The sequence below is a fragment of the Sinohyriopsis cumingii genome, chromosome 3, assembly GCF_028554795.1.
Source record: "Sinohyriopsis cumingii isolate HCF-2022 chromosome 3, ASM2855479v2, whole genome shotgun sequence".
NCBI classification, from domain to species: Eukaryota; Metazoa; Mollusca; class Bivalvia; order Unionida; family Unionidae; genus Sinohyriopsis; species Sinohyriopsis cumingii.
The window spans coordinates 126,095,561-126,123,105 of record NC_142963.1 but is presented as its reverse complement, the minus strand read 5'-3'; the positions used below and the strand labels follow the sequence as shown (position 1 = coordinate 126,123,105).

The window sequence follows — 27,545 nt, the reverse complement described above, 5'->3', positions numbered from 1 at the left end:
CCACTTTCAAACGTAATTTTCAAGACATTTTCTGGGATTGTCATGGAAAAAATAGCCATAACTTACCTGCAAATGATAATACTTGAAATGTTCGTATTTATAGTGGTTTCCAGAAGTGACTCATCACTGCCCACATAGGCCAATCATTCTTGTGGGAACCAAGCTGGATTTGAGAGATGACAAAAACACACAACAACAGCTAGGAGAAAAGAGATTGAAACCAGTTAACTACACACAAGGACTGGCCATGGCAAACGAAATTCAGGCAGTCAAGTACCTAGAGTGTTCTGCCCTTACACAGAAAGGCTTGAAGCAAGTTTTCGATGAAGCAATACGAGCTGTGATGAATCCTAAACCTCTACCTAAGAAAAAGCGACGATGTATAATTTTATAGCCAACAAATATCCCATGTATTATTTTGGTGCTGTAAATGGAAAGTTGTTCATTATTCGTTTACACATAAATAGTTTGTCTATTTATTATTACTGGTTTATCAGTGATTTGTGAAACTCTGGGATTGTTGATAGTGAACACAAAAATCTTTTGTCTTTTTTTTTTCTTCATCAGCCGTCTTTGTATATCTACCTACGTTAAAGGAATGGCATTAATATTAAATCTGTGCAGTTTCAGATATTGTTTCAAATAAGTCATGTTTTCTTTAAAATGATTAAGGCCAGTTTAAAACTTTATATTGGAATATTTCTCACAAGCCTAAGTAAAATGAAAGAAGGGATATTTGCTTTTGGATGATAATATATCAAAATACTCCCACATGTTATTAACTTTTCTGGCAAGGACATTGTTATCATCCTTAGTTTGTGAAGCTTTTGGTTAACACTTTTTGCTTTCCTATATTTCATAAACCCGTAACAGACTCGGAATGAATCATTATACTGCTAAGAAATTCATTCTTTGTAACGCTTACTGGCTCCTTTTTTACTTTGGCGTGAAGGATACAGGCATAACAATTTGTATGATTTTGGTTAAAGTGTTTTCATTTGCATCATTTCCGAAACTCATTGATAGATTATCCTGACATTTGGCATGTACAACACACCATCTCATCCCTATCAATATGGAGTCATAGAAAATAGGCGTTACTGAACTTAGTTTAAGTTTATTTGCTTGCTGATATTTTCTTAAGTCCTTGGTGTGTTTTCTTCATGCTTGGGATACATCATTATATAGTAAAGACAATTCCTATGAATTGCATACTTTGTTCCTTTGACCTTATGTTCAAGGTCAAATTCATAGAAGATTTAAGTTAAGGTCCTGTATATAAAAAAAAATGAATTATTTTTATTCCTTAAACCCTTTGATGCATTTTCTTCATACCTGGATTGAACCATTATGATGGTAGGTCAATTGTGTAATATTTTATATCACCACTTGATGCATTTTCTTCATGCTTTAATCATTATGAAACTAAGAAAATTCATTCTATAACATTCGCTCTCTGCGTTCTTAAATTGGAATCGAAGGCACGTGTTATAGAGCAATGATGTGATCATGGGATTGACATGCAGGCCTTGACCTTCATTTTGCAATATGCTGATCTATACATTATTAACAAGTACGAAGAAAAATATGGTTTCATACTTCATAATAATGATCATTGTCAAAATAGAACACATTAAGATTGGGCCTTTTCGTTAGTCCCTCTTTTCGTCCTTCCTTCCCGTCAGCCAGCCCTATATTGTACACAGTAACTGTCTTTAATGGCATTGGATTTCAACAAAAATTTGGTTTGTATCTGGACGAGTCTTTAGCTCCGTTTTAATTGTGATTGCCAGTATTCTCTGTTATTGTTTGACAGTTGGATAGAGTTATAGTCTCAGACTGTCAAACCAAACCTTTTTTCCTCACAATAACTCTCATTACTTTTCATTCGATTCTAACAAACTTTTGTCGGCAGCATTATATAGATGAAGCCTTAGCCGACTTCAACTGTCAGCTTTTATATCATTGTTTAAGAGAATTTTAGCCCAATTGACGAATCTACCAACTTTTGTTTCAGCTCAGAAACGCTTTTAATTATCATTAGATTTAAACTAAATTTGGTTTGTAGTTTGCTATTAATACGATCTTGGCTGAGTTTATGAGCATGCTGCTTTGTCATTGACCAGAGTTATAGGCACTGGTTTTCAAAGCCACCAACTTTAGCGTTCACACATAAACATGGAATTATTATTAAGAGATTTCATCAAAATTCTGTAGGCAGCTTGTTAATGGTGAAGTAGTGTTGAGTTTGATTGTCAGTTCTGAACTGTAAGCACAGATTGTTCAACCCACTTTTACTTCCTCACAATAAGACTTTTATTTTGCCATAGTGCATCCAGGTGCTAGGCACTTTACTCGATTTGCGCTGGTATTAAATAGCCTATTTGTATTGATGTACTGTAGACACGAAATCCTTCAACCAGATTTAGTACCGCTTGGTATTGATAATTCTTTGGCTGAGTTTGTTTATTTGTATTTTACATCATTATTTAAACAGAAATATTGTCTAGATTGTCAACCTACAAACAGTATTTCCCATTACCCTCATTTGTGCTTCAGAGACCCCCAAATTTTTAATCTGACCCCCAGTTTTGATACCAAAGTTTGTTTTTAAGTCAGTCTGACCCTCAGTCTTGCACCCTAGGGGATACACTGCTACAAATTTACTTTCATTTAACATAATGATTGTCTTAATTGTTACAAGATTTCAACAAAATTTGGTATGCAGATATTTATCAGATTTGGTATGCAATTATTGATGCGCTCTAAGGTGGACTTGAATAATAGCATCCTACATAATTAATCAGAGTTATGGCCATTATTGTCAGCCCCAATCCCAATAACTCCCATATTTATTATTGGATTTCAAACATTTTGTATTCAGCGTTATATTCACGAGACATTAGATGTGTTTGATTATCATTGTTGCTTAGTTAGGCTTTCAACATTTTAATTATCTTTTAGCAGAGTTATGCCCCCTGCATTTTGGACTATCCTTCTTTCCTTGCCGCGTAATGAATACCGTTATTCTTGTTGGATTTCAGTCTATATAATATGGTATGCAACTTTACATTATCTTATTTCTTCAAACATTTCAAATGATTGTTACAAGTGACTGAGACACATAGTCACTGGATTCCTGCATGGGTAATATGACACAAGAGGGTGAAAATGGTGTATGTCAACAGATAACTTTCTGTATTTGCATCTAGTTTATTCAAATCACTGTTTGAAAGGTTATATAAAGTATGTTTGATTATCAAAGATACAGGAATGAACGGTTTGAAATCTTTAAAGTTATAAAAAATTATAAAGAAAAATAATTCTTAATGAAAATGACAAAATATTCAGACATACCCACATATACATACAAACACATATATGCTATTTTTATCAAATTGTCTGGACAATAAAATCTTATTTCCTCTCTGGATATGTTATGTATATCTATATTTGTTGTAACTCCTGGTACATGATTTTGTCTATTTTTTTATTAATTCATTGCTATAAATTGTACTTACCTTTAGTTAGATTTTACCTACATAATTAGGGTCTGTTTAAGGAATATGAAGAGCGTAAAATTACATAGAATATATATATATATATATATATATATATATATATATATATATATATATATATATATATATATATATATATATATATATATATATGCTTACCTATGTCTTAACATTTACTAATTATACAATTATTAGTAAACATGTTTACGAGATTTGCCCTTTCCCATTGGACAAATCTTTTAGGACAGTTACAGAATTAAGTTAATTCTTCTTGGATGAGTGAGGTCACATGAATAGGTATGTTGAAACATTAGAATGAATATAATGATCTGTCACGTTAGGGTATGTTGTAATAAAAGGTGTATATAAGGAGAAAACTGAACAATCAGATATAATTCCCATTTTTGGAATCATTCTTATTTCTTGTGTTGTAAAATCAAGACTGCAGAAGTGTTTAATGTTGTAATTGGATATTATTTTGAGAGGAAAAAGATTTGTTGTACTGTTCAATGGAAATAGAAAGTGCTCATTTCTTAGACTATAATATTATTCTAGAACTATTGAGAATTATTCAAAGGATTTCTGGACATCACATTTTGACAAAGTCACAATTCCTGGTGCACCAGTACATTGCCTTTTCTAAGCTTATACTGAAATTTTCATTCTTTTAGACTCTAATATAACTCTTTCACGTCACATTACTGTAAGATCCTCTCACGTTTTTATTTTATATATATTGGTTTAATAAATAATTAATTCTTCTTTTAGATCCATCTCAGGGAATCCAATCTGTGGTCAGAGTTTATGGTTGTTGTTAACATTTTTCAAAGACATTCTGAATTGACTCATTGTGGTACATCAGGACATTCAACACTAATGGATTTTGTTTAGAACATTCAATATTTTTTTAACTTGTTATAGGAAATTTAGGATTATTTGGTATTTATTTCACAATACTGTACATGGCTCTTGAATTTTCACGTATTGTAGAGAAATAAATTGCTTCTTGATTTTACTTAAATTACGTTGCATATTTTAAAACCTATAGTCGTAACTATTATCACAGGTCTGTACTAGTTATTTAGAGTAACACGTATGACAGCCATTCAGAATAACAGTAAAGTTACCATGTCTACCATTTAAAAAACTTTTGTGATCTATAACAGTTGACCCTTAGACAAATGGAGAATGTTCCACCTTCTCAAAATTACGTTTCAATTTCTTTAAAGTTATGAAGAATTTTCCATTGATTGAAAGATGCCTTGTACATAATACATGTATTGTGAAAAAATGGATAAAAATGCTCAAGTTATAAAGTATCTGTTAATTCCTGCTAAAATAAAATTTCATCGTTTAGGAGATAATGACACAGAGTACTTTCACCTTATAACAGGCACTGTCTTGAAATGAAGGGCTTTATAGAGATAAAGTCCTGTATTCGTTTGTTATCTTGCCTTATGACAGGAATGGATGTGTGTTCTAATGAAGGACTTTATTGTGATGGAGTGTTGATAACTGGAACTGTATTATATGATGGAGTGCTGATAACTGGAACTGTATTATAATTAAACACATTTTTGTGATGGAGTGCTGTATTCATTTCTTCTTTGATTTATAACATTAACTGTGTTACAATGAAGGACTTTGTACTGTCTTAATTGTGCTTTGAGAATATCAGCTTCTGTATTTATGTTCATAATTTGTAGATTTATTTGTTCTTTGCCTTATAACACGAAACTATGTTATAATTAAAGACCTTGTACTTTCTTTATTGTGTTTTGAGAATATCAGTTTCTGCAGTTATCTGTTCATATATTGTAGACATACCTCTGATGAACAGGAGCTGGTCATGTGATCCTCACTCATGGATAAATTTTGCTGGATCTTTATACTCTTTATTTGAAGCATGACAGTCATCAAAAATGGTTGTCTCATGAACATTAATGAAGTATGTATATTCTGACAGATATAAACAGCAACCAAGCAACTAACCGACCAACCTACAACACCATAGATAACTTGATAAGACTGCAAAGGATAAGGTTAGCTAAATATGGAACTTTTGACAGAAAGCACACTACTGATCCAGATTTTGTTCAAATTCAATTTTCATTTGTTGTTCAGGTAGAGGTCAGCCATGTAAATAATCTCTAGGCAACATGGGCCACATGTGGGTGTTGTAGTCTGAATTCAATGTCTGGCCTCCTATAGTATTGCAATATGAGACAAGATGAGAAGAGAACCAACTGACTGATACTTGTATACTGGAATAATTGAAAATATTTCATCTGCAAAAAATTACACCTGTACTGTACTGTCCTATGAAATTTCCAGCTGCTAATTACCATACATATCTCTAAATTGATTATTGGTTAATGGTGGTATAGCAGATGTCAAATCTTATCTCCAAAATGGGATTTACTTTCTTGTCTTGCCCTACAACATTATTGTCGTAAGCTCCATTTATCGGACAATATAGCATGTATGGTCATGAAACTCCACTGCATTCATCCTGAAGGGTGATACTAGCCACAAGAGTTTGTCATAGTGACCTACTTACTATAATTCAGCAGTTAAATTTTTGCACTTAGCTCCATTTCTCTGATACTGATGCATCTAGTCATTAAGTTTAATGGATGCATTCATCGTGAGAGGTACTGTTCACCATGAGTAAAAGTAGGTCACTTACCTTCTTTAGTGACTAAAGTAGGTTTTTAGATCTGTTGGTCATAGACTCCTCTTATGGGATGGTCGTCCATCCATCATCTATCTGTCCATTAACATGAGTTTATTATCGCTACTCCTACTAACTACTTCAACAGAAAGTCATATTTACAAAGGCTTCTTATGAGTGACTAGATGGTCAAAATAAAAATGGTGCCTATTGAATGTTGAATATGGCCAACACGGCAGACATTTGAAAATCTTGTTCTTGCTACTTCTAAATGGAAAGTCATAACCTGAAAATATTTTTTCTTAACTTTCAATCATAGATGGCTGCATCATCATGGGGTTTTCACCAATAGACCTTTTATGATACCTATTTGGTCCAAAATGAAACTCAGATGCCAGTCGTACATGGCTCCCATGACAACTGTCTTAAATATCTTCTTGTCATGTTGTCTCTACTACTCCTGAATGGATCATCATGTGACGCCATCTTTATTATGTCCTAAAGCAAATGGTGACAGTTGAGTATCCAATATGGCTTCCATGGTGACTGTCTAAAATCACGATATCACTACTCCCCCCGATTGAATGATCACTGTGACACGAGGTTTTCACCAGAACACTTCTGATGAGGACTACTTTGAAATAAAAATGTTGCCAAACTGACATCCAATACTTGCACCACATCAGCTAATTTGAAAATCTTGATATCACTGAAAAATTTTGGTTTCTACACTCACTGGTTAAAAGGAAGAAATGGTCCTATCTTGAATTCCTGGAAATTATATTTACCCGGTAGAGCCTCAGTCCCCTCTTGTGGACTTTTCTAGGGTTTTTGGATTAATCAAAGAAAAACAGGTAAGAGACAACATTCTGCAGAATTCGCTCTCTCTATTAATTGTTATATATATTTGATTTAATTTATATTTGATTTAAGTTGTGTTTTATTTGATTTGATTGTTTGTGGATTTTGGAGTATTTTTATTGTCTTTACATGTCAATGTAATGTAAGTTTGTTTACTAAGAATTTAATATTTTCAAGAAAATTCAGTTTGACACTTGTTTCTATTTTTGACTTAGTTCCTGGCCTTGATTGAGGGTCAAGTAAACAACTTTTTCTAGGAGTAAAATGATTGGTTCTTATCAAGGACATACAGGAGCCATGTGATTATTTTACATGTAAGCATGATGATGTCATCCTCTATTTTGCAATTTGGCATTTCCGAAATTGTGAAATACTTATTATTAATAGTGATGTTTAGAGAGAGGAGAGGAGAGTCCAGGCTTTAAAACACTCGATGTCAAGTTGTTTTCTTCTGTTGTGACCAGTATTGAAGAGTTTTTGAGTTCTATGTTAATTTTTCTTGAGATTATTTGAACTCTAGAAGATTAATTTGTTTCTCTGGAAATATTATTGTATTTATACAGAACTCCTGAACAAGGTCATTTCTTGAAAATGTTATTTGGATTTCCAAGACCGGAGGATTAATTATTATGTTTCTACAAGGAACTGTAGATGTCAAAACAGTACAGGATACAGCATATGTCATCACCTTCCATCTTGGATTCTTCGTCAGGACTCGAAATTGGAATCATTAGAACATTTCAATATTAGGACTTTAAAAATTTTATTCGTGGATTAGTCTTGTATTATTTTTGGATTTGATTCTGAAAACTGTAAGTTTCACATTTTTTCATTTTTACAGCATTATTTGAGCCTAAACACGTAATATAAGAATAATATATATATATAAATAAAGTCTTTAACTTTGTGACCTCTGTTACTTATATGATTTGATCCCCATAAAATGTTATGGGCATTAAAGTCCCCAAGTAAAACAAATGGCGCGGGAAGCTGTTGAACAAGGTTGTCTAATTCGTTTGGTACTAGGTTAGTGTTTGGTGGGAAGTAAATAGAGCAAAATGTAATCACTCGATGAAGAGTGATGCTTACAGCAACCGCTTGTAAATTTGTGTTTAAATGAATGACGCTATGAGGGGCTCTGTTGTTCACAATAACAGAAACTCCTCTTGAGGCCCTATCAACATTTGGAGAGCAGGTGTTAAACAGGGAGTAGTTTTTAAATGTTATGTTGTCCGTATCTTTCAAGAATGTTTCTTGAAGGCATAGTACCGCAGGATCATGTTCATTTAAAAGTAGGAGAATATCATTGTAATTTGCTTTAAGTCATCGACAATTCCATTGTATGATATTGTTTTTGATTATAAATTTAAATTAAAGATTGTGGAACTAGGTTAGACCTTTCACAGAGGGAATTTGTTTGGTTATTTCTCTGGAAGAAGTATGGGGATGAAGTTTTTGTTTGTAGGTCTGGAGCTCCCTTGGGCACATGGAGCAGTTTCTTCTGCATCCATCTCTCAATGTCTCCAAACCTGTTATAGAGTTTGATGGGGTCATCTGACCCCTTTTGTTGCCTGTTTCCATGAGTTTTGTTTTTGTTTTTTGGCGATTTCGGTGGTTGGGTATTGTTGAAAGTAGTTTGTGTAGATGCTGTGTTTTTCTGTGCTTGGTAATGGGGGTATTAGAGCTTGGTGTTGAATCGCGTAGATATGTCTGTGTTTGAGCGTCCTTCATTGTTTTAGGATTGCTCTTCACTACAGTGGAGAAGGATGGGCCAGGATGGGCTGTTTTTGCCTGTACAAGTTTTCTGGCTTCTGGATAGGGAATATTAATTGTGTATTTTACCCTCTGAATTTCCTTCTCCTGTTTCCAGGTATCGCAATCATGCATGTTAGTAAGATGAGGTGTCCACATTCACTGACCTTATTTATTAACAGATTTTGATGAAACTGCTTTTATCGTGCCTGATATCATGAATTATTCATTCAAAATTCTTATTGACATTTTTCATCTCAAAAACCACTTTACATAATTGAACACGATTTTACACAGATAATTCTGGTATGAAGACCTTTCAGACTGGTCAACTCACCTCTGTCTGTGTAGGTTCAAGTCTCAGATTCGGCCAATGTGGGTATGTGAGAAAGCTTGCCAGTAGCTTCTCGAGGGTCGGTGGTTTTTTGGGGGGATTTCCCAGGTTCTTCCTCCACCATTAACACTGGCTGCCATGTATAGCCTATCGTGTGCTGAAAAATGGCATTAAACCCTACAACAACAACAACAACAGATTGGTCAAATGGACATTGATATGTCATCCATTACGGCCACCATTACTAAACATAAAAATGTTTTTAAAACACTCAGTAGAATTTGACAAACATTTCACAATTCATCTGCCAATTCACTATCAAATATGGCTGCTGTTACATATATAATGTTCTTCAAATTGGAACAAATCATGCCAATATCCCAGCAGATACTACAACAAACAGAAAAAGAAAAAATATTAAATGGAATTTTTTTCGGAAACCCCTCAGCAGAATTTGGCTAAATCTGAAATAAAACATTGACATTAAGAGTTTCCAGATTTATACAAATTGTTTCAAATATGGTCACATTGATTAAAACCAGAAAATCCAGTAAATGACTTGTTCTCAAACGCTACTCAACAGAAAGTATCCTGACATGAAAGATATTTTAATTTGCACAAATTATATCAATCTACTACCAAATATTGTTTCTGATACTAAAAACAGAAAACTTTTATTAACTTGTATGTTACTACAAAACAAGATTATTTTATCCTGAAACAATCACACATCAGAATTTGAACAAATCTGACAGAATGTTGTGGCATTAAAATTTATAGACATTATGCAGATCTGCCATCAAATATGGATACCATTACTAAAAATAGAAAAACATTTTCACAATTTTAACTCAAGAAACTGCTTGACAGTTTATTAACCAACTTGAACAGAAATCCTCTTCTAAATACTGGACAAAAATATAATTATGTACCATCAAATATGGACGAAAACTTTTTACATTTTGTAGAAAGGACTAAAGCAGAGTATGATGATAATGAGACAATTTATATTATAGCTATTAAATAAAATATTTAAGAGGACTGGATGATTATATAACAAAATAATTTTACAAAAGCAGGGTGGGTTTCTTAATTGTAGAAGGATGATGAGAGTAAATGAGGTTGTAAAAAGACAAATAAAAATCTTCAAAAGACACTTTAAGAGTATATCACTCGTGTTTTCAAAACAGATTATATAATCAAAAATTATTATGATTATGTTTCTTCTTGTCGTTTTTACTACATATATATATATATATATATATATATATATATATATATATATATATATATATATATATATATATACATATACATATATATATATATATATATATATATATATATATATAGAATACAAACCATATCGCGAACAAGTCCTTTTAAGTGCACTGGATCCAGCAAGAGGTGTGTCAAGGATTAATTAAGATAAACGCAATAAACTGACAATGAACAGTGCAAAACTAGTATCTTTCTAACCTGAGTGCTTTTGACTCTAAATGAGTCCTTTTGAAAGACAAATACAAAACACAGACAAGACAAACAAATAAAACAGAAAAGCCATTGTGTTTGTAAAACATTACATGGCTGTTTCTACAGGAATTAAACCTTTAAATGTATTATATTTCAACTAGTTTATTTCAGCTTGCTACTGATATTGGAAAATATCTGTATTGACCTAGAAATTGATGAGCCATAATGACATCTGTTATTTTATGTAAATTTATGTAAGTGCAAATTATATCCTGGATATTTCATTGTTATACTAGTAGTTATAGGCTACTAAGCAAATCTGGAGAATTTTTTAAAGGAAAATGTGTCGGCTGCAAAAGATAATTTTATTTGTGCATGGCTGTCTTTTTCTAGTATATATATATATATATATATATATATATATATATATATATATATATATATATATATATATATATATTCTTTGAAAAAGGAAAAGCAGAAACCATATTGTATTGGGAAGTGTTTATTTTATTAAAGAGAGAATCTCCCAAAATGTACTACAAGAATCAAATAATAACATCCATAGTTTGTCAGATTTTCTTCATAATCCAGCTGATCCAAATCCATCAGTTATGTTATGACAGGACTATCAAATAAATATCATACAAAATCAAGAATGCATTATGGTTGTAAAAGGGTGCCAAAATCAATATTTCTTCATTCATAATTATGATCAATTATTCCCAGAAAGACATAATTTGAATTGCCTGCACAATTAATGTAGTTGCTGATAGAATTCTGACCCTGCCCCTTGAAACTAGATTTGATTTCTTTTTAGCATTTATAGAAACATAAATCTACCTATTGTGTGAATAATATTTTTGCAGCTGTACGGTGTTACAGCTAATCAGGAACTTACAAAGTTACAATGATTCTGGAGGAGCAGTTTGGGACAGAGGCAACCACCTCGGTCAGGAATGTCATCAGGCCAAACTACTGGACAGCATTCATGTATCTCCAGGATACTTATCTTCAAATCTTTATCTTTAAGGCCTCTGGAAATTTCCGTAGTTTTTTCTGACATGAGATCTTCAATAATGGGATCTTCAACACTGGCTAAACTACTAACACATTAACAAACTGTTGATGCACCACTGGAAACATGTCTGCAAGGTCTTGCTTCAAACTAATGTGGGCTTGACAGCAAATAAAAAAATAATGATTATATAATCCTTAGGGATACTCTAATTCTGTCAATATGCTATGTATGGATTTATATTAAAAGCACAGCCAATCAGTTTCCTTTCTTGTTCAACAACGTAGAGAGTGATCTAAGCTATGTATTGTGCTGGGTGAATCCAAGTAATTTCAAACCTCAGTACCCATTTGGATCTGAAGACCACTGTTACTTGAAAAAGATAACCACAATCAGTGTGTGTGTGTGATCTGGATTTTTACGTAGCTTTAATGATTTTCAGTCATATTGCTACGATGTCTGCAGTGTGGCAGTTTATAGTGATGTCTAGTTCTGAGGCATCATGCCCCAGACATGTAGCATGATATCCCACCCAGTCACATTATCCTGACACCAGGACAACCAGTCCTAACACTAACCTCTTAATGCTGAGCAACAAGCAAGGCAGCTGTTAGTACAATCTTTAAAAGTCTTTGATATGACTCAGTCAGGGATTGAACCCACGAACTCCCACATCCAAAGCAAATGCTCTAATCACTAGGCAACCGGAGCAGTAAACCACAACTGTAATGCACATATTAATCTTGGACCACTAATTTATTTCCCATATAAATTAATGTTCATAAATTTTAAAAATAAGGTTCTTCATTAGCTTATAAAACCACACATGGTTCCATTCACTAGTGTTAAGAAATTGTATCAACCTTGAAAAAGGTGGTGCTTCAATGCATGTTATTGGCCTCATACTGCTATAAGGGAGTGAGGGGGCACTTCCCTGGTCTGAACCTAATAGCACAGCCTTGCACCCAGGGTTCATAAATGCTATTTTGTCAGCTTGGCCATACTTCAGATGTGCACCTTTAAAATAATAACTGATAGTTCTGCTTGATCATTTTCACTTTCAGGAATTCTGAGGTAAATTGTTGAGAAAAAAAAGAGCGGATGACTTTTTTTCAAATTTGATATATTTTGTAATTAATTCATTGCACTTTCAGAAGCTGGTATTGTCTAGTCTGGCAAAATTACTTTTCCTTATTTTAGTAACTGTTAAAGATAGTGTAACTACGACTAATTTAGGCTGATTTGTAGCAAAAGAGAACAGACACTGTAGTTAACTGTGTGCTTAAATCATATACAATTTCCACAAGTACAATATCCAAACAAATTTCAGCCATAATACATGAAAGTAACATAAAGATATACCAATATTCTCCCTAATGAATATATGAAACAGTGCCATCAACCCATCTTACTTTATTATACTATCATCAGACTGGCCAGGTTTCCCTATCCAAATTACACAACCATGCTTGTTTTCCATAATTCTTTGCTGTTTCACTAGAATCTGCTCTTAATTGCTCCAAAAATGATCCATTTTACAACGACTACTTTTAAATCAACCAATAATACTAAAACAGATGCTGAGATGCATGTGGTTGTCTTGAAGACACACACTACCACCACCTATGTATTTCCCATATGACTTTATATATTAAAATATCAAAATAAGATCTTCATTAATGTAGCATATGCTATTTTGGCAGTAGAAAATTAAATACAGGATATCAAAATTAAAGTAAATATTTTGCTATCAACTATAGTACAAAGATTGAAGTTTATGAAATTAATAATGATTTTTTAAAAACCATTTATTAGCCAATGGGTGCATAACAGAAGATTTAGTATTCTATTTTTAATCCCTCCACCAGTAGACTGGTTCCCAAGCTGTAAAAATAAATTAGTGGTTTGATACCTGTACATGGGAGGGTTAAACGTCTTTAAAAAAAATGGCTCATATATATCTGTAACATTGCTTCTGTGGTTTATACTTGTGTTTAATAAACTACTAAATTTTAATGACCACTTACCTAAACTTTCAGTACTTTGTAATGGATCCATTGGTTCTAAAATATGCCTCATTCTTTTGGGCAAACTATTTTATAGGACTTTTATATATGTTAGAGTGAAACGGTTCCAAATGTCCATTACAGCCTTCATTACTAATGATTAAGTCATATCTATATTTGATCTGCCCTAATCTTTTCCTGAGCTTAAAAAGTTTCTTGTATGGTTTCTAAACTTTCATGTATCAGTTATTTTCAAATGTACTTATGTTTTTGCCACCCACAATCCACAACCCCGCCTTTACATACTTGAACTCTATCCACTGAAAATTTGAAACAGAAGATTTGCTTCTTGTCATCTCTCAACCCATTGAACATTAATGAGCCACATGGTCACAAGACACCATAGCATCAGGGAAGGGACTCTGGACAAAATTCACAAGACACCATAGCATCCGGGAAGGGACTCTGAACAAAATTCTAATAAATCTTAAATGCTGAGATTGTGCAGTGTCATCCTGGAAAATCCAGAGCTAGTTTGAATAACATTTTACTACTACTAGTGACATTTTGTCTTCCAGGATTTGTAAATACTTGTCAGAATTAATACTACCATATCCACTGATACCAAATATTGACACTTCTACATGTTATGCAACCCCAACCATAACAAAAGGAGTTAGGGTGAACATATTCTCCAAGACATCCTAACATCCAGAATTTATTATCAACATGCCATATATGAATCACATTATCTTTTCCAAGCACAGTCTGCATTTCATATATGGAAATAATGTTCTTTCAATTTCTATCTACTGTCTGGACTAGCACCATATTGGCTGCAGCAATTCATCTTTACAATGTGAATGAGTTTCCTCTCTGCCACCATGCTTGACAGACACTTGTCTTTCCTTTACATGTATTCAAGAAAGTGATACTGCTTGAAAAATTTAGACGTTATGGAATAAATAATGCCCAACAATTCTGAAATCATGTGAATGCCTGTTTCTGCTCAAGAGTCAGCTCTTTCCACCTATTATGTGCTATGACTCTTGTCTCAAAACACATAACATGAAGGAATGAAAATCAACAAGTTATTTATTTCTCTAATTTACAAAATTAAAATTTAAGAAACATGTACAGAATTGTGAATTAAAATCCAAATAATCCTAAATGTCATATCACAAGTCCAAAAGTATAGAATGTTCCAAATAAAATAGTCTTGAACGTCATGATATACCAAATCTTTAATGTCCTGAAGTATCAACAGTCTACAATGATGCAACCCAGAATGTCTTTATATGAGATCACAATAATCCCAAAGTAATGTATTACTCCAGAAGTCAATGACCACAATGTTGTTCCAAAGTATAATTTAAATAAATAAATCCGCTCAAATTAGATCTGAACACAGCACAAATGATTCCACAAACTGATCTTAAAACAGGAATGAATAATTTGTTTATCTGGTTCTATATTTATACTCATCCCCACTTGACCTAACTATGAATCATTCAAATGGAAAATTCCATCAAACTACAAACATGTTTGTTTCTAGAATATTATAAGCCCCAAAACAAGCTATTTACAAATGACTATTATCTTAACATACAATATACATGGACAAAAGACTGTTGATAAACATAATTACTCCTCTTTCCTGCCAAATTAATTTGAGTAACAATAAGTCAGCCAGTGATATTTTACACAGGTTAATGTTTACCTTCTGGAGTGTAACATTAGCACAGATAGAAAGTGCTACACAGTGATGTGACATGAAACAAATTTATTAACATTAGCCATCAAGACTGTCAAGGTCTGTAAGCATTATTTTTTTCTTTAATAAGGCTATTACTGGTAAACAACTGAATCCCAATGCAACGTGCAACAGATTAAATATTTCAGAAGTGAATGTGACACATGTAGGCAGCTATAATGTCTTCATACTTTCATCAGATGAACCTGGAAGAAAAATGTCTTTAAGTTCTTGTATAAAATGTGCACTGAAAATAGGAAACTCTGGTGAAAAAAATGTTTGTTAAACAGAACTAAATATGGTAATAAACACTGGAAAGGATACTATGCTGAACTGATAATGAACCTGTTATTTTGGGGGAAGAGACTGATGACCTTCAATATAGTTTTGTCCTCAAAATGCATACATTAACTTAAATATGATCTGATACCTTTCCTGTAGATTGAATGGTATAAAAACTTGGTAAACATCCAAGAGGTAACACTGAAGGAATCAATATTGTCATAAAAGGCCATTCTGAACAAACTTGTTAGAAATACAGCAAAGCCTATCTTAAAAGGCTGCCAATTCCTCCATCTGCAAATGATCTTTTAAGAAGGCATGTTCACAAAAGAGGTTGTCACATCAGTGTTTTCCTTTACGCACAATTGTGTCAGGGACGCATGCTGGAGAAAACTGATGCACACATTTTGTTACGGTGCGTTTTTTTGACGCAAAGGATTTTCATAATGAGATCAGGATTTATTTAACACCCAATGCATTGGACGATGGATGGCATCGTATATACTTCGAGGCTTGAGCATATGCATTGACTGGTTCCCCACTTTGTTTGTTCCTTGCCTTGCACTCCTCTATTCGTATAGCAGAGTGCAACGCAGGGAACATTCGAAACAATGAACCAGACTAGCATAGGCAATGTTATGATGGAGTAGCTTCCCATAATCTCGTGAGCTTTCACGTGATTTCCATCTAGCTCAGCAAGCTGTCATCTAGATGTTTAATCTCAATGCATGCTGCACTAGAAAGTGATCTCCAGATTAAAACACCGTGCACTAAATAGCATTCATGAAGAAAGTGAAAGAAGCAGAACACAAAAGAGTAACTGTGGACCTAACTTTAATGAAAAATGGAGAAAATAATGCCCTTAACTGGAATACGGTATTCATGCATTAGGATTACTGGTGTGACTTATGATCGCGTGATTGCAAAGACTGCAAAAGTGAATAATCCTTTCTTGACAGGGTTTTAGAATTTTAAACAATCTGCCCTCGTTTGCCACAAGATATCTGCAGAACAAATTATAACCCAAGACATTCTTTCACAACAAAGAAATCAGTAAACTTGCAGAGACAAATGCATTATTTGGATTACAAAAACAGCAGGTCATTGCAGATTTTGTTGGTTTTTAACTTTGCTGCAATAAAAGATAGATCTTAAAGTTCAAGTGTAACTTATTAGAAAGAAGATGAATCATTATCCTCCTTGATATTTGGATAATTATGTTCTAGGGTGAAGTACAATGAAACCGATGATAGTACACATTTTATGAAAGGCAGTAATTTGACTGCCATTTTGTTAAAAAGATTTATCTGGCTTTTTGTATTGGCCTGTATGTAATGTGTTGGGATATAATATTGCTTCATATTGATTATAAGGAGACTGTTAACAGTATGACTTTAAAAGAAAAATGAACTAATAAAATTATTCTTTGAATGGACAATGCATTTGTTTGTTAATTGTGCATGTTGATTTATTTGTATGTTTTGAGAGAGAGAGAGAGAGAGAGAGAGAGAATGTTGTGCAAGTTGCAATATCCTATTTCAAGCTGAAAAAGTACAAGTCATATGAAAATTTGTCAGTACATTTTTGACCCCCACATTTTTTATCTGACCCCCAATTATGACACCAAGGTTTTTTTTTTTACCCTCAATTTTACACCCCTGGGGGATACACTGCACATTGTATAATAAAAAGATTGGGACATGATATATTGATCATAAATGACAAATTGTTTCCAGTATTAAATACTGGTCTCACAAGGCAAAGTTCACTGTTTATGAAAAACATGACAATTTGAGAGCGACTACAAACCTCAGCTAACTTTGATTTTTCTCTCAAAAGTTGACTCCTGAATCTAATGTACCAGGTTCCTGAAAAAGTAAACCATGAATAGTTACAAACTTCCATCTACACAAATCAGGATCAAATGCTTAAAAAATACAACTAGTTCACAGTTATATCTTCCCTTCCTACAATAAGTATTATGATACTGACTGCATTTATTATAAATATATTCCTTATTTATTACTAAAATAAATAAATGCATTAATGTAATCAAAAATGAGTAAATAGCACATTACACACCTGCTCCATGCTGATTGGTCCTCCCATGCTGGCTCTAGTGGGGCATGGTGGACTCTTGAGACTACTGACTAATGGTGCTCAGTGACCTTGACCTTTACAAAATGTATCCAGTCCTGAACACATTACTTTCTTTTTAGACTTAACATGACTGTCCCTTTTGACCTTTCAAGCCCAAATTATATAGGTGCAAACCATTCACAAAGCTTGGCCATGGGATTTACTCTTGAAGAAATGTTATTCTGCATAATTCATTCTTTTAGTCACTATGACCTTGACCTTTGACACCAAACATTACCTTAAATACAAGCCCTGATCATACTTTGGTAAAGGTAGGCTGTCTTGAACTCAATAGGCTGTCTTGAACTTAATTTATTAAGCAAACAAAATCATTTTTGTATTTGTGTCACAGTGACTTTAGACCAATCTGAAAGCAAAGTCACCTCATGCCAACATCTCACTCCAAGTGCAAGCCATCCACAAAGTCTACATTTATGTACAAGTAAAGTTACTGTGCACAAAATCATTTCTTCTTTCCATTACAGTGACTTGACTTTAACCCTCTGACCCTAAAATCAATAGTTCTTTTTAATACCTCAAGTACAAGCCATCCACAAACTTCAGTTCTTGTATATCATGTAGAACTATTATTGTGTAGAATTGATTTTCTTCTTTCTGTCGGTGACTCTGACTTTTGTCCTTTTGAACCAAAAATCAATGTCTCTTGCTTGCCCCATATGCAAACAAACCACAAAGTTCTGTCATAGTTATTGCCATGGAAACTAATTTTTTTATTTCATTCAGAGTCCATGATGTTTGACTTTTTAATCCTAATATTAATTGGCTTCTTTTCTTCAACAAGTGCAAGATATCCACCAAAATTGGTCCAGGTACATGATGCAGATCTAGTGCTATTGTATTGAAATAATTTATTTTTAATTCATTCATTGACCACAATACTGAGCAGGACACTGGTAAGAAATCTACTTCAATCTGTAACACAGTACATCTTTCTAGCAAATATTTCTGAGTGCCAAATAAAAAAGAAAATTTACTTGTTACGAGTGAATAACGAATAATTTCATCTCGTGGGTAATAAACTTTAGTATTTTCACTTACGGTGGCCATGTTTTTCACCCACTCGATGAAATATATCCATTACTCACTCATTTCAAGTAAATATCCTCTATATAATTTGCAAATTAAACATTCCCAAAAACATTTTGGCAAAAGATTATCTGAAACACTATTTTATTATAATTATGACATCTGAATCAATGAACTTTTTTCTTCTATTCCTTCCACATTCAGCAAGATAAGGGAATTTCAACAAAGTTATGGGGGGGGGTAGTATAACATAAAAAAACCTACCTTTCTTTGTGTAAACAATGTGTGTAAACCTTCCTACCCTGTTCAGATGAAAACTTATATCCTTTTTTGAGTGACACATTTTCCCAAAAATAAATGTTGGAATCAGATATTTATTAAATTTAACATTCAAATGCAGTATAAAATAAAAATTAAAAATTTTCAATATACTTAATCAAATATACTGCATAATGTGTTGTCATTTTCTGGTGTAGATTTTCTGTTGCTTAAGTTTAAACGTTATCCTTCCAAGCTTCACACATTATCTCACACATTATCTCTCAAACTACGAAATTTGAAAAATTACTTTTTTTCTTCATAAACTATATACCTGTCACTCATGCCAAACTAACTCACAAACTCACTTATAATATGGGGTTGGGAGTGGATCCGATCTTTTTTTTTCATAGAAAATACCAAAAGAAATGGCCTCTATCTGTTGAATATGAAGAAAATTGGTATATGAAACTTTGATATATTGCTTGCTTTATCATAATATCTTAATCCTACCATCAGAAGGATCACAAGTATGAACAACAGTTATCTGAGGTCACTGATGCTCATGCATGTCAAATACTGCCATTTTTGGAATTTTGAAGTTGTTGTTGTGGGGTTTAATGCCATTTTTCAGCACACAATAGGCTATACACGGCGGCCAGTATTAATGGTGGAGGAAGAACCTGGGAAAACACAGGAAAGAACCACCGACCCACGAGAAGCTACTGGCAAGCTTTCTCACATACCCACATTGACAGAATCTAAGACTTGAAAAAGTGCGGACAGAGGTGAGATGGCAGTGATCCATAATGGAGAGCTCTTTAGACCACTCAGCCACTAGGGGCCCCTGGGAATTTTGGACTTGAGGTGTTCTTCTGCATAAATATTTTAAAATTTGGATCCATCACCAGAGAGCCACACTGATGGTTTGAGTGTTCATTTGTAGAGACAGAGCTAAATATAACAGGAAATTATCAGGATAAAGGATATGCAGTCATACTTCAGAAATCTCACTTTACTTTAAAAACATGTACACTGTTACAAATATTTGGTGTTTTTTATAAGAATACATTCTGCAACAACTTAAACATGGTATTCTAGCAAAGGTTAAGAATTTTTATGAAAACATGTTTTCATAATAATAATTATATTAAAGACTATTTTCTGAGGGTGCCTCGATTAGTTACAAAAGAGAACGAATCTACCTTGATGTCCTCTGTTATGTACATATATAATTCAAGCTGATACTTTGTTAAAGAGATACACATAAATATATACACACAACCAAATACAGACCACATAAACAACTATTTACATACATGCCGGAAAAAAACTAAAAATGAAAAAGTATGAACTTATGGTCTTAAGAGTCAAATTTAAAAATAATCCAAGAATAAAATTTTAGAAGTCCTAATAATGAAATGTCTTTGTTCAAGAATTCTGTACGAGTACACAAATATTTCCAGGAAAAAAGAATTAATCCTTTTGAATCCAAATAAACATTAAAATAACTCCCAACTGACACAACAGCAGGAAACAACTTGACATTAAACCCAGAGATTATTTCTTTAAAACAATGGTTTAAAACCTGAATACTGAGCAAAACAGATGACTGGATGAGGGTCATGTGATCATGTTTACATCACACACTCTCAACATGGCCCTGAAAAAAACCCAATCATTTAATTCTAAGAATACAATTTTAAAAAGTTGTCTACTTCACTAAAACTATTTACAAGTCGAGGGTCATGTATCCAATATAGCCTCGATCTCACCCTTATTATTCCCACAATAAAAATAAATTTAAAAAAAAGAACTCATTCATGTGACTGTTACTAATTTTGAATTAAAGCAGGGAACTAGGTCAGCTTTATGTGTTTACAAATTAACAGTCAATGTCAAACTATTTTCTGGAAAAGTATCGAGTTCCTAGTAAACAGAACTACATTATTTTGACATATATAATAAAATTAAAAATAAAAAGATTTTAAAACTTAAAAACAATTAAATCAGATATAAATTAAATCAAATATTCATAGCATGCTGCATTGCTGCATAAATGAAAAATGAAAAAAGAACAGATGGGTAGTGTAACTTATAATTTATTAAGCACACTATTTTTTCATTGATCTTTTTATGATTTCATCTATATACATGTATTACACCTATGGTGGAAAGAACAGATACTTGAAGCTGATTTAATATACATGACTTTTGTAGAATGTTATTCAAAACAAGAGCACCTGAAAAGTATAGTTCTTTTTGAATAGCTCCATTTTTGGCTTTGATACTTTGAAACTGTGACTTTTTCATGATCTTAGATTTGGAGCACTAGTAGATTCTCTTTTGTGGAAAACATTAATAATGTAAATGGGAGGTAGGTTTTGTAGACACCTTATACATTATTTAGGCATATTGCAAGATTATTCTCTCATGCATTGGTAATAATCTTATTGTAAGCATTGCATTCTGAACATTATCTATTTGCTATTAAGAATTATTGTACATGCCCTTTCCTAGATTCTGGAAATTTTTCTCATATTTGTAGATGTGTTCCACAAAATCATATTACAGTAGGCAAATTGTGGCTGAATGTAACTTTTGTGAAATTTAACTCTGTAATAGAATGAAGGCCCTGACTTTCATTAGGAGCCTGAGATAAGAATCTATTTTCCTTCAAATATAATTTTTATAATGAGATCATCTGAAGTTCTTGTCTATAAATATTCCAAGACTTTTATCAACATATGTCATTCTCAGATCAATGTAATGATAGAGAACATACAGCATATAGGTTTGCAATCTGACCTTTCTGTCCTGTAGTTACCAGCATGAATTTTGTTTTATCGGTTCTGAGGACCACAAGAGTTATCATTTCAAAAGTCAAACTGATTTTCATGAAGTAGATTGATTGCTGAGATAGTTCATAAAAGAACTGTGTACATGCTTTTTTTTTAGTAATTTGAAAAGCAACAGAAGAATTGATATTGGTCTGTAGATGTTTCCATCCTCTTTAGATCAAACTTTATTTAGCAGTTTTACTTTGGCAGTGTTCCAAGATTGAGGAAATTGACTTGTTCTCAAAATGTAATTACTTAGAAAAGGTATTAATATCAGCAATTAATGAATCTGATGCAGCTGCCTCAAGAAGCCTTGGATCCATTATGCCAAGACATGTAATTTCGAAACATCCATGTGTTTTACTTAATTCAAAATAAATTCAGAACTCATTTCAGGAATTTCAAATTTAATATCATTTGGAAGTTTTGTGGAAAAATATCATTTTAGTTCTGAATGACCAGAGTGTAACTTATGTTTTGTAATGTTTAAAAAAAAAATCATTGAAACTATTTCTAATGTCATCTGGATCATATGCATGGTTACAATCATTAATTTGAAATGATATAGCTGTCTTTTTCTTTTGCACTTCCATGCTCCAAATTTCTTAAAACATTTCCAGATAGTTTTGGGATTGTATTTCTTGCCATCAAAAATTTTGGGGCAGTGGTTTTTCTTTCCCTGTTTAATCATTTTGCTTACTTTATTTCTCTGAATTTTGTATTCATATTCATTACCTACAGATTTCATCAGTAAGAACTTTTCATAATGGATCATCTCAAATAGCCAGATTAAACTATCGCTAATATTACCTACTGCAATTCCTCAAATGATGATGAATATAATAATGATAATGAAATCATTTTATAATTGTTTAATTGTTTCTCTTCTCAATATGATGTAACCCAATCCATAGTTATTTTATGATTATAGAAAACAATGTACAAATGCAGCAGGACAAAAAGTTGTCCTTACTTTTAGGTTGTTGTTCCCAGAATACCCAAATAAATATATGATAGCATATTGTTTCCTATTTCACTTCAGACATCTGCCCAGTTTTGATGTTAATCTCATCAATATCATAGTTGACTCATCTGATGGTCCTTTTGACAAACAGAGCTCTGGGTAATAATGGGTGGTGGAAGGTGACCTCTTTAGGACTACTATTAGTACTCCTACAGTACTTAATATGAATCTCAATGTGTACAGTGCAGGGCCAGTCATGGCATAAATTTGCACTGGAAAAGAGAGTGAACTAGAAAATAGTATTGTTCAAGAGCCACCTCAAAGCTCTCGAATGATTGCACATACACATCAGTCGCTCAGATGATTCCAATCCACAACTGTTTTCATGAAGAAACAATTTCTAAATTGTTCTGTTCTACATTGCTCAAAGTTACAAAACATCTGCTATTATTTGATACTACTTTTTCTACAATGTTTGTAATTTCTTCATTGATGATACAAATGTCAGTCGAGGTTATGATACTGTAACTCGAGGACCTCTTTGAATGTATAATTTGACAGCGTAGAAAATTCGCCAGGACCCTGTTCCATACCCCTGCTGTGTTCAAGCCGTGGTGCAAATAGTCCTACAATGCAGCGCATTATGTTGTTTGGGTTGAACCAATCAACATAAATATCTGGGTAGATGTCTTACACTGTGGAACTACTATGCAAACAAATACAGAATGCTAAGTCAGGCGTGACCTGTATTGTCCCGTTCGTCAAACCTTTATTAATGCCGCTCAGAATCTTAAGGATCTTCTCTAAAAAGCTTAAGTGTTGTCTGTTGACAATGACTTGTGCAGTGCCATGCAAAATTCCATCAGTGTCCTAGCAAGCTTCATCTTTCGCTCCCCCCCTCCCCCAACCAATCAATCCAGCAATTGTACAGCCGGTAGACCTATAAAAAAAAAAAAGCTCCGACGAGCAAATGTTTCTTACTATGTAAACGACATCCCCACTCTAAGTACAAATTGTCTATAGGTCTATTCATTTACGACCAAATTCCGTTCTGCGACATGCTGACGTTACATGTGATTACAAAGTATGGGATTGTCACTGGCGTAGTAAATTTGGTAAAACATATGGACAGCGTGAGTTTAAACTAATGTTAAATATGGACACCATTCATACTTGCTATGGTTCTTATAAGTGTTATATTTAGCGTCCAATGCAAGGACCTATTGCCAATAATTATGTGTTCAGTAGGCCGCTTCTATCACAACAAAACATATATTGCTCCTTATATCGTCCAATCGGGGACATTTCAAGGTATAAATTCAATCGAATTTATTAATAATATGATGACTAAATTCATATGGTTGAAACATTACTTAGTGTTAGTAAATTCTACGTATCGTTACAGATTTAAGCGGCCATTCACATCTTTCTAAAAATAGATTCTTCGCAGGGGTCCCTATATAAGGGCGACAGCCATTTTGGACCGTGTATAAATAGTCACATCCATCAAGGAAGTCTCAGTTGACACCTTCACATCTTTCGTCACACATTAATCGTAGTTGGAGATCGAGATCTGTATAACTGACAGTAGCAATGCAGGCAATCAAATGTGTGGTGGTTGGTGATGGGTAAGTTATTTCCAAGTGTATTTCAGGATCTACAAAAGTTTCTTACAGTGTGGGGCAGGGTTTGAAAACCGGAACTTTGTACATTAGTCAGACAAGCTTGTGTCACGCTTTCGATAGGCCCTGTACTTTACTTACTTTGTTTTGTTTGTTTTGGGTCTTTACCCATGTATATCTTATGTGAAGAGAACAGTTTTAAGCATGGCGCAGGTAGTTTTCACCCACACAGCAAGCACCTGTAGGCATCACGTTATACTTTACAGCCTAACAATGAGGTACAGACTTTATCATAATGATGTAATAGAACTGTTACGGTAGAGGTCTACGGACTAAACGAATTGTGTGGATCAAGTGGTTGACACTAATTCACTACATTTGTAGGAATAAATAATAAAAAGCAAGAGATGAAAGAATTATTGTTAAATAATTTGTATACTTCTGAGATCAATCAGTTTTTGTGTTTAATTTACCATCAGTTATACTTTCAGATTGAAAACTAGGACATAAAATGTTGAGGTTTTGATTTAAATATGCCTGAGAAATATGTGAAATGAAATAATTTATATGTAAATGTGGGATTACACATTGAAAAGTATGTTCCTTTTGGCCTATCACAGTATCAGGGCTATTAAGGACAATGGTAGCATGGATATAATATTTTACTTTAAGCAATTTAACCATGAAGAAGTATTAAAAATGATAAGTTTAAATTAATAAAATCTACTGGAGGTGATGAAATTCCTGTTAATCTGTTAAAAGCTGGGACACCAATCCTTTTGGTCCATATTACAGATCTCATTAACAAAACCTGACAAATATTTCTTCCTGATTGTCTGAAGGAAGCTCATGTAGTTCCATTTTTAAAAAACAATTAACAGTACTCATGATAAAAGTAACCATAAATCTGTCATCATTCTCTTATCATATCCAGACTGTTTGATAACAGAGACCATGTTAGCATCATTTTTTAAGTACATTTTTAACAAACATTGGGGTGTTTTTTTGTAAAGGTCATGGATGCCAGACCTATCCCTTAGGTTTACTTGAAGACTGGAGGAAGGCTCTTTATGTAAAAATATATATAAATTAACATACATGATATCGTGAGTGATTGGACTGAAATTCAAAAATGAGTTCCTCGGGGTAATTCCTCAGACTGTTTATCCTTGAATAACATTTTTGTCAGCTATATATTTTATGTCATTAAACATCGCTTTTTATTTAGATATGCCAGTTATAGCACTGGATTTTGACATTAAATAACATGCTTAAAACAGTCTGATTGACCAGTTCATAATACAAAATGTAATCCAACCCAGAAAAGTTTAATGCACTATCTGTGGTTAAAAAGAATTGTGTATGAAGCTTATACTAACATAAGCATTGCCATCATACACTTTGAGGAAATTGTTCAGCTGCTAGGATTTGACATTGAGCTATCAGCTGCAGTGCATTTGACTTGTAAAACAAATTCTCTGTAGGAAAGCTTCAAGAAAATATGTCTTGCAATATACTGGTCTGGAGTTAACTATACTCTGCAGACTGATAGTCTTACATACTATTGTCCTTTCCAAGTAAAATTTCCATTCCTTAGTCAGGAATTTCTGCAGTGACATGAACAGAACTAACATTGATAAAATACAAGAGAGTGCTCAGAGATTTGTGAATGATGATTTCACAAACAGTTTTTTAAACTCTTGTTTAAAAATGCCTCCTTGAAGGACATTGGGCTATATTTCTAGAAACTTTCAAAATTCTGGATAAGCCTGTTTTCCAAATGTTTGGATGATTTGATGCATTTTAAACACAGTAGATACAGTTGTTCAATATAAAATTATTCAAATATTTTAGTTGTCCCAAGAATTAAAACCTCGGCATGTGGCCAAAAATCATTTACATATCTGGCTGCCTTTTATGGAATGAAGTACCTAGTCACTTTAAAGAACAGTCAAATTTAATTCACTGATTCTATCTTTAAATATGACAGCTCTGGTGGCCTAGTGGTTAGAGCATCCACCTTGTATGTGGGAGGTCGTGGGTTTGATCCCTTGTTGAGCCATACCAAAGACTTGCAAAAATGGTACTAACAGCTGCCTTGCTTGGCACTCAGCATTAAGTCTGGGCATTATGTCCCAGTGATAGACATCACTATAAGCTGTCACACTGCAGACATCATAGTGATATGACTGAAAAATTGTTATAGCTACGTTAAGAATCCAAATCACACACAACACACTATCTTTAAATGGTAAAGAATATAAATGTAATATCTTCAGATAATACACACACACACACACACCTGATGACAATGGCTATCATCTGTGTTGCCATTTTGTTTTATCTATAATACTTCGACATCAGTTATAAATTAAACCAAGGTCATTAAATTGGTGTTGAAGATGGTAGGGATTTTTATAGACAGTAGTGTTCTAGGGCAAGTCAGTGAAATTACAATCAAGTGTCACCATTCTGTTTGAAGGCCAAGTTCTGTGTGGTTGAGCCCATTGGTTCATAAGGATAGTTACCTTCACATAACAGTCCATTCTTGTTGGTAAACAGGAAGCATACATGCCATCCATTTTCTTTTTTGCGTAATTGCATTATTTTCACTGAATTATATCTTATGCGTGCTTGTAGATAGATTGCTCCTTTCCAGTACAAAAAATTTCTAAACTAAAAATAAAGCAGTAAGAAGTTGTATTTGTCATTTATATTATCATCTCATCATAAAAGTTTGTGAAAATTCTTACAAGAAAGACCGCTGAATAAGAATAGCATAAGAGCTACCTTTTCCATCGTAGATCTACATGTACTTTCCTAATTTTATGTTTATAGCAACTGTACATGACCAATTTCCCAGAAAACATATGGGATTTCTTTAATTTGAAACTTTGCCTTGCAGATTCATTGGCTGACCTTCCCTGCTTCTCATTGCTGACCCTAGCACTTTTTCCCCCATTGTAAAAAAAAAAGCACATCAGATGTTTTTTTAAATGAC

At 33.3% G+C, this 27,545-nt stretch overlaps 2 protein-coding genes and 1 long non-coding RNA gene across 4 annotated transcripts in view; 2 read left to right on the top strand and 1 right to left on the bottom strand.

The window, feature by feature from the left end:
• Positions 1-5,108, top strand: part of LOC149803795 (ras-related C3 botulinum toxin substrate 1-like) — a 55,661-nt gene extending 50,553 nt beyond the window's left edge. The window contains exon 5 of the mRNA XM_089953596.1: positions 104-5,108. Coding sequence (XP_089809722.1) covers positions 104-394 — 291 coding nt within the window. The 3' untranslated portion in view covers positions 395-5,108. The remainder of the gene's footprint in view (positions 1-103) is intronic.
• A 9,236-nt stretch (positions 5,109-14,344) lies between these two features.
• Positions 14,345-24,184, bottom strand: LOC149803794 (uncharacterized). The gene is made up of 3 exons (XR_016420254.1): positions 24,096-24,184; positions 17,484-17,542; positions 14,345-15,598 (listed from the first exon to the last, which is right to left on the bottom strand). It is a non-coding gene; the product is annotated as an uncharacterized LOC149803794 (long non-coding RNA).
• A 189-nt stretch (positions 24,185-24,373) lies between these two features.
• LOC149803793 (ras-related C3 botulinum toxin substrate 1) overlaps positions 24,374-27,545 on the top strand; it is a 55,186-nt gene continuing 52,014 nt past the window's right edge. For both annotated transcript variants that reach the window (XM_089953594.1, XM_089953595.1), the window contains exon 1: positions 24,374-24,550. In XM_089953594.1, the coding sequence (XP_089809720.1) occupies positions 24,516-24,550 (35 nt within the window). In that variant the 5' untranslated portion in view covers positions 24,374-24,515. The remainder of the gene's footprint in view (positions 24,551-27,545) is intronic.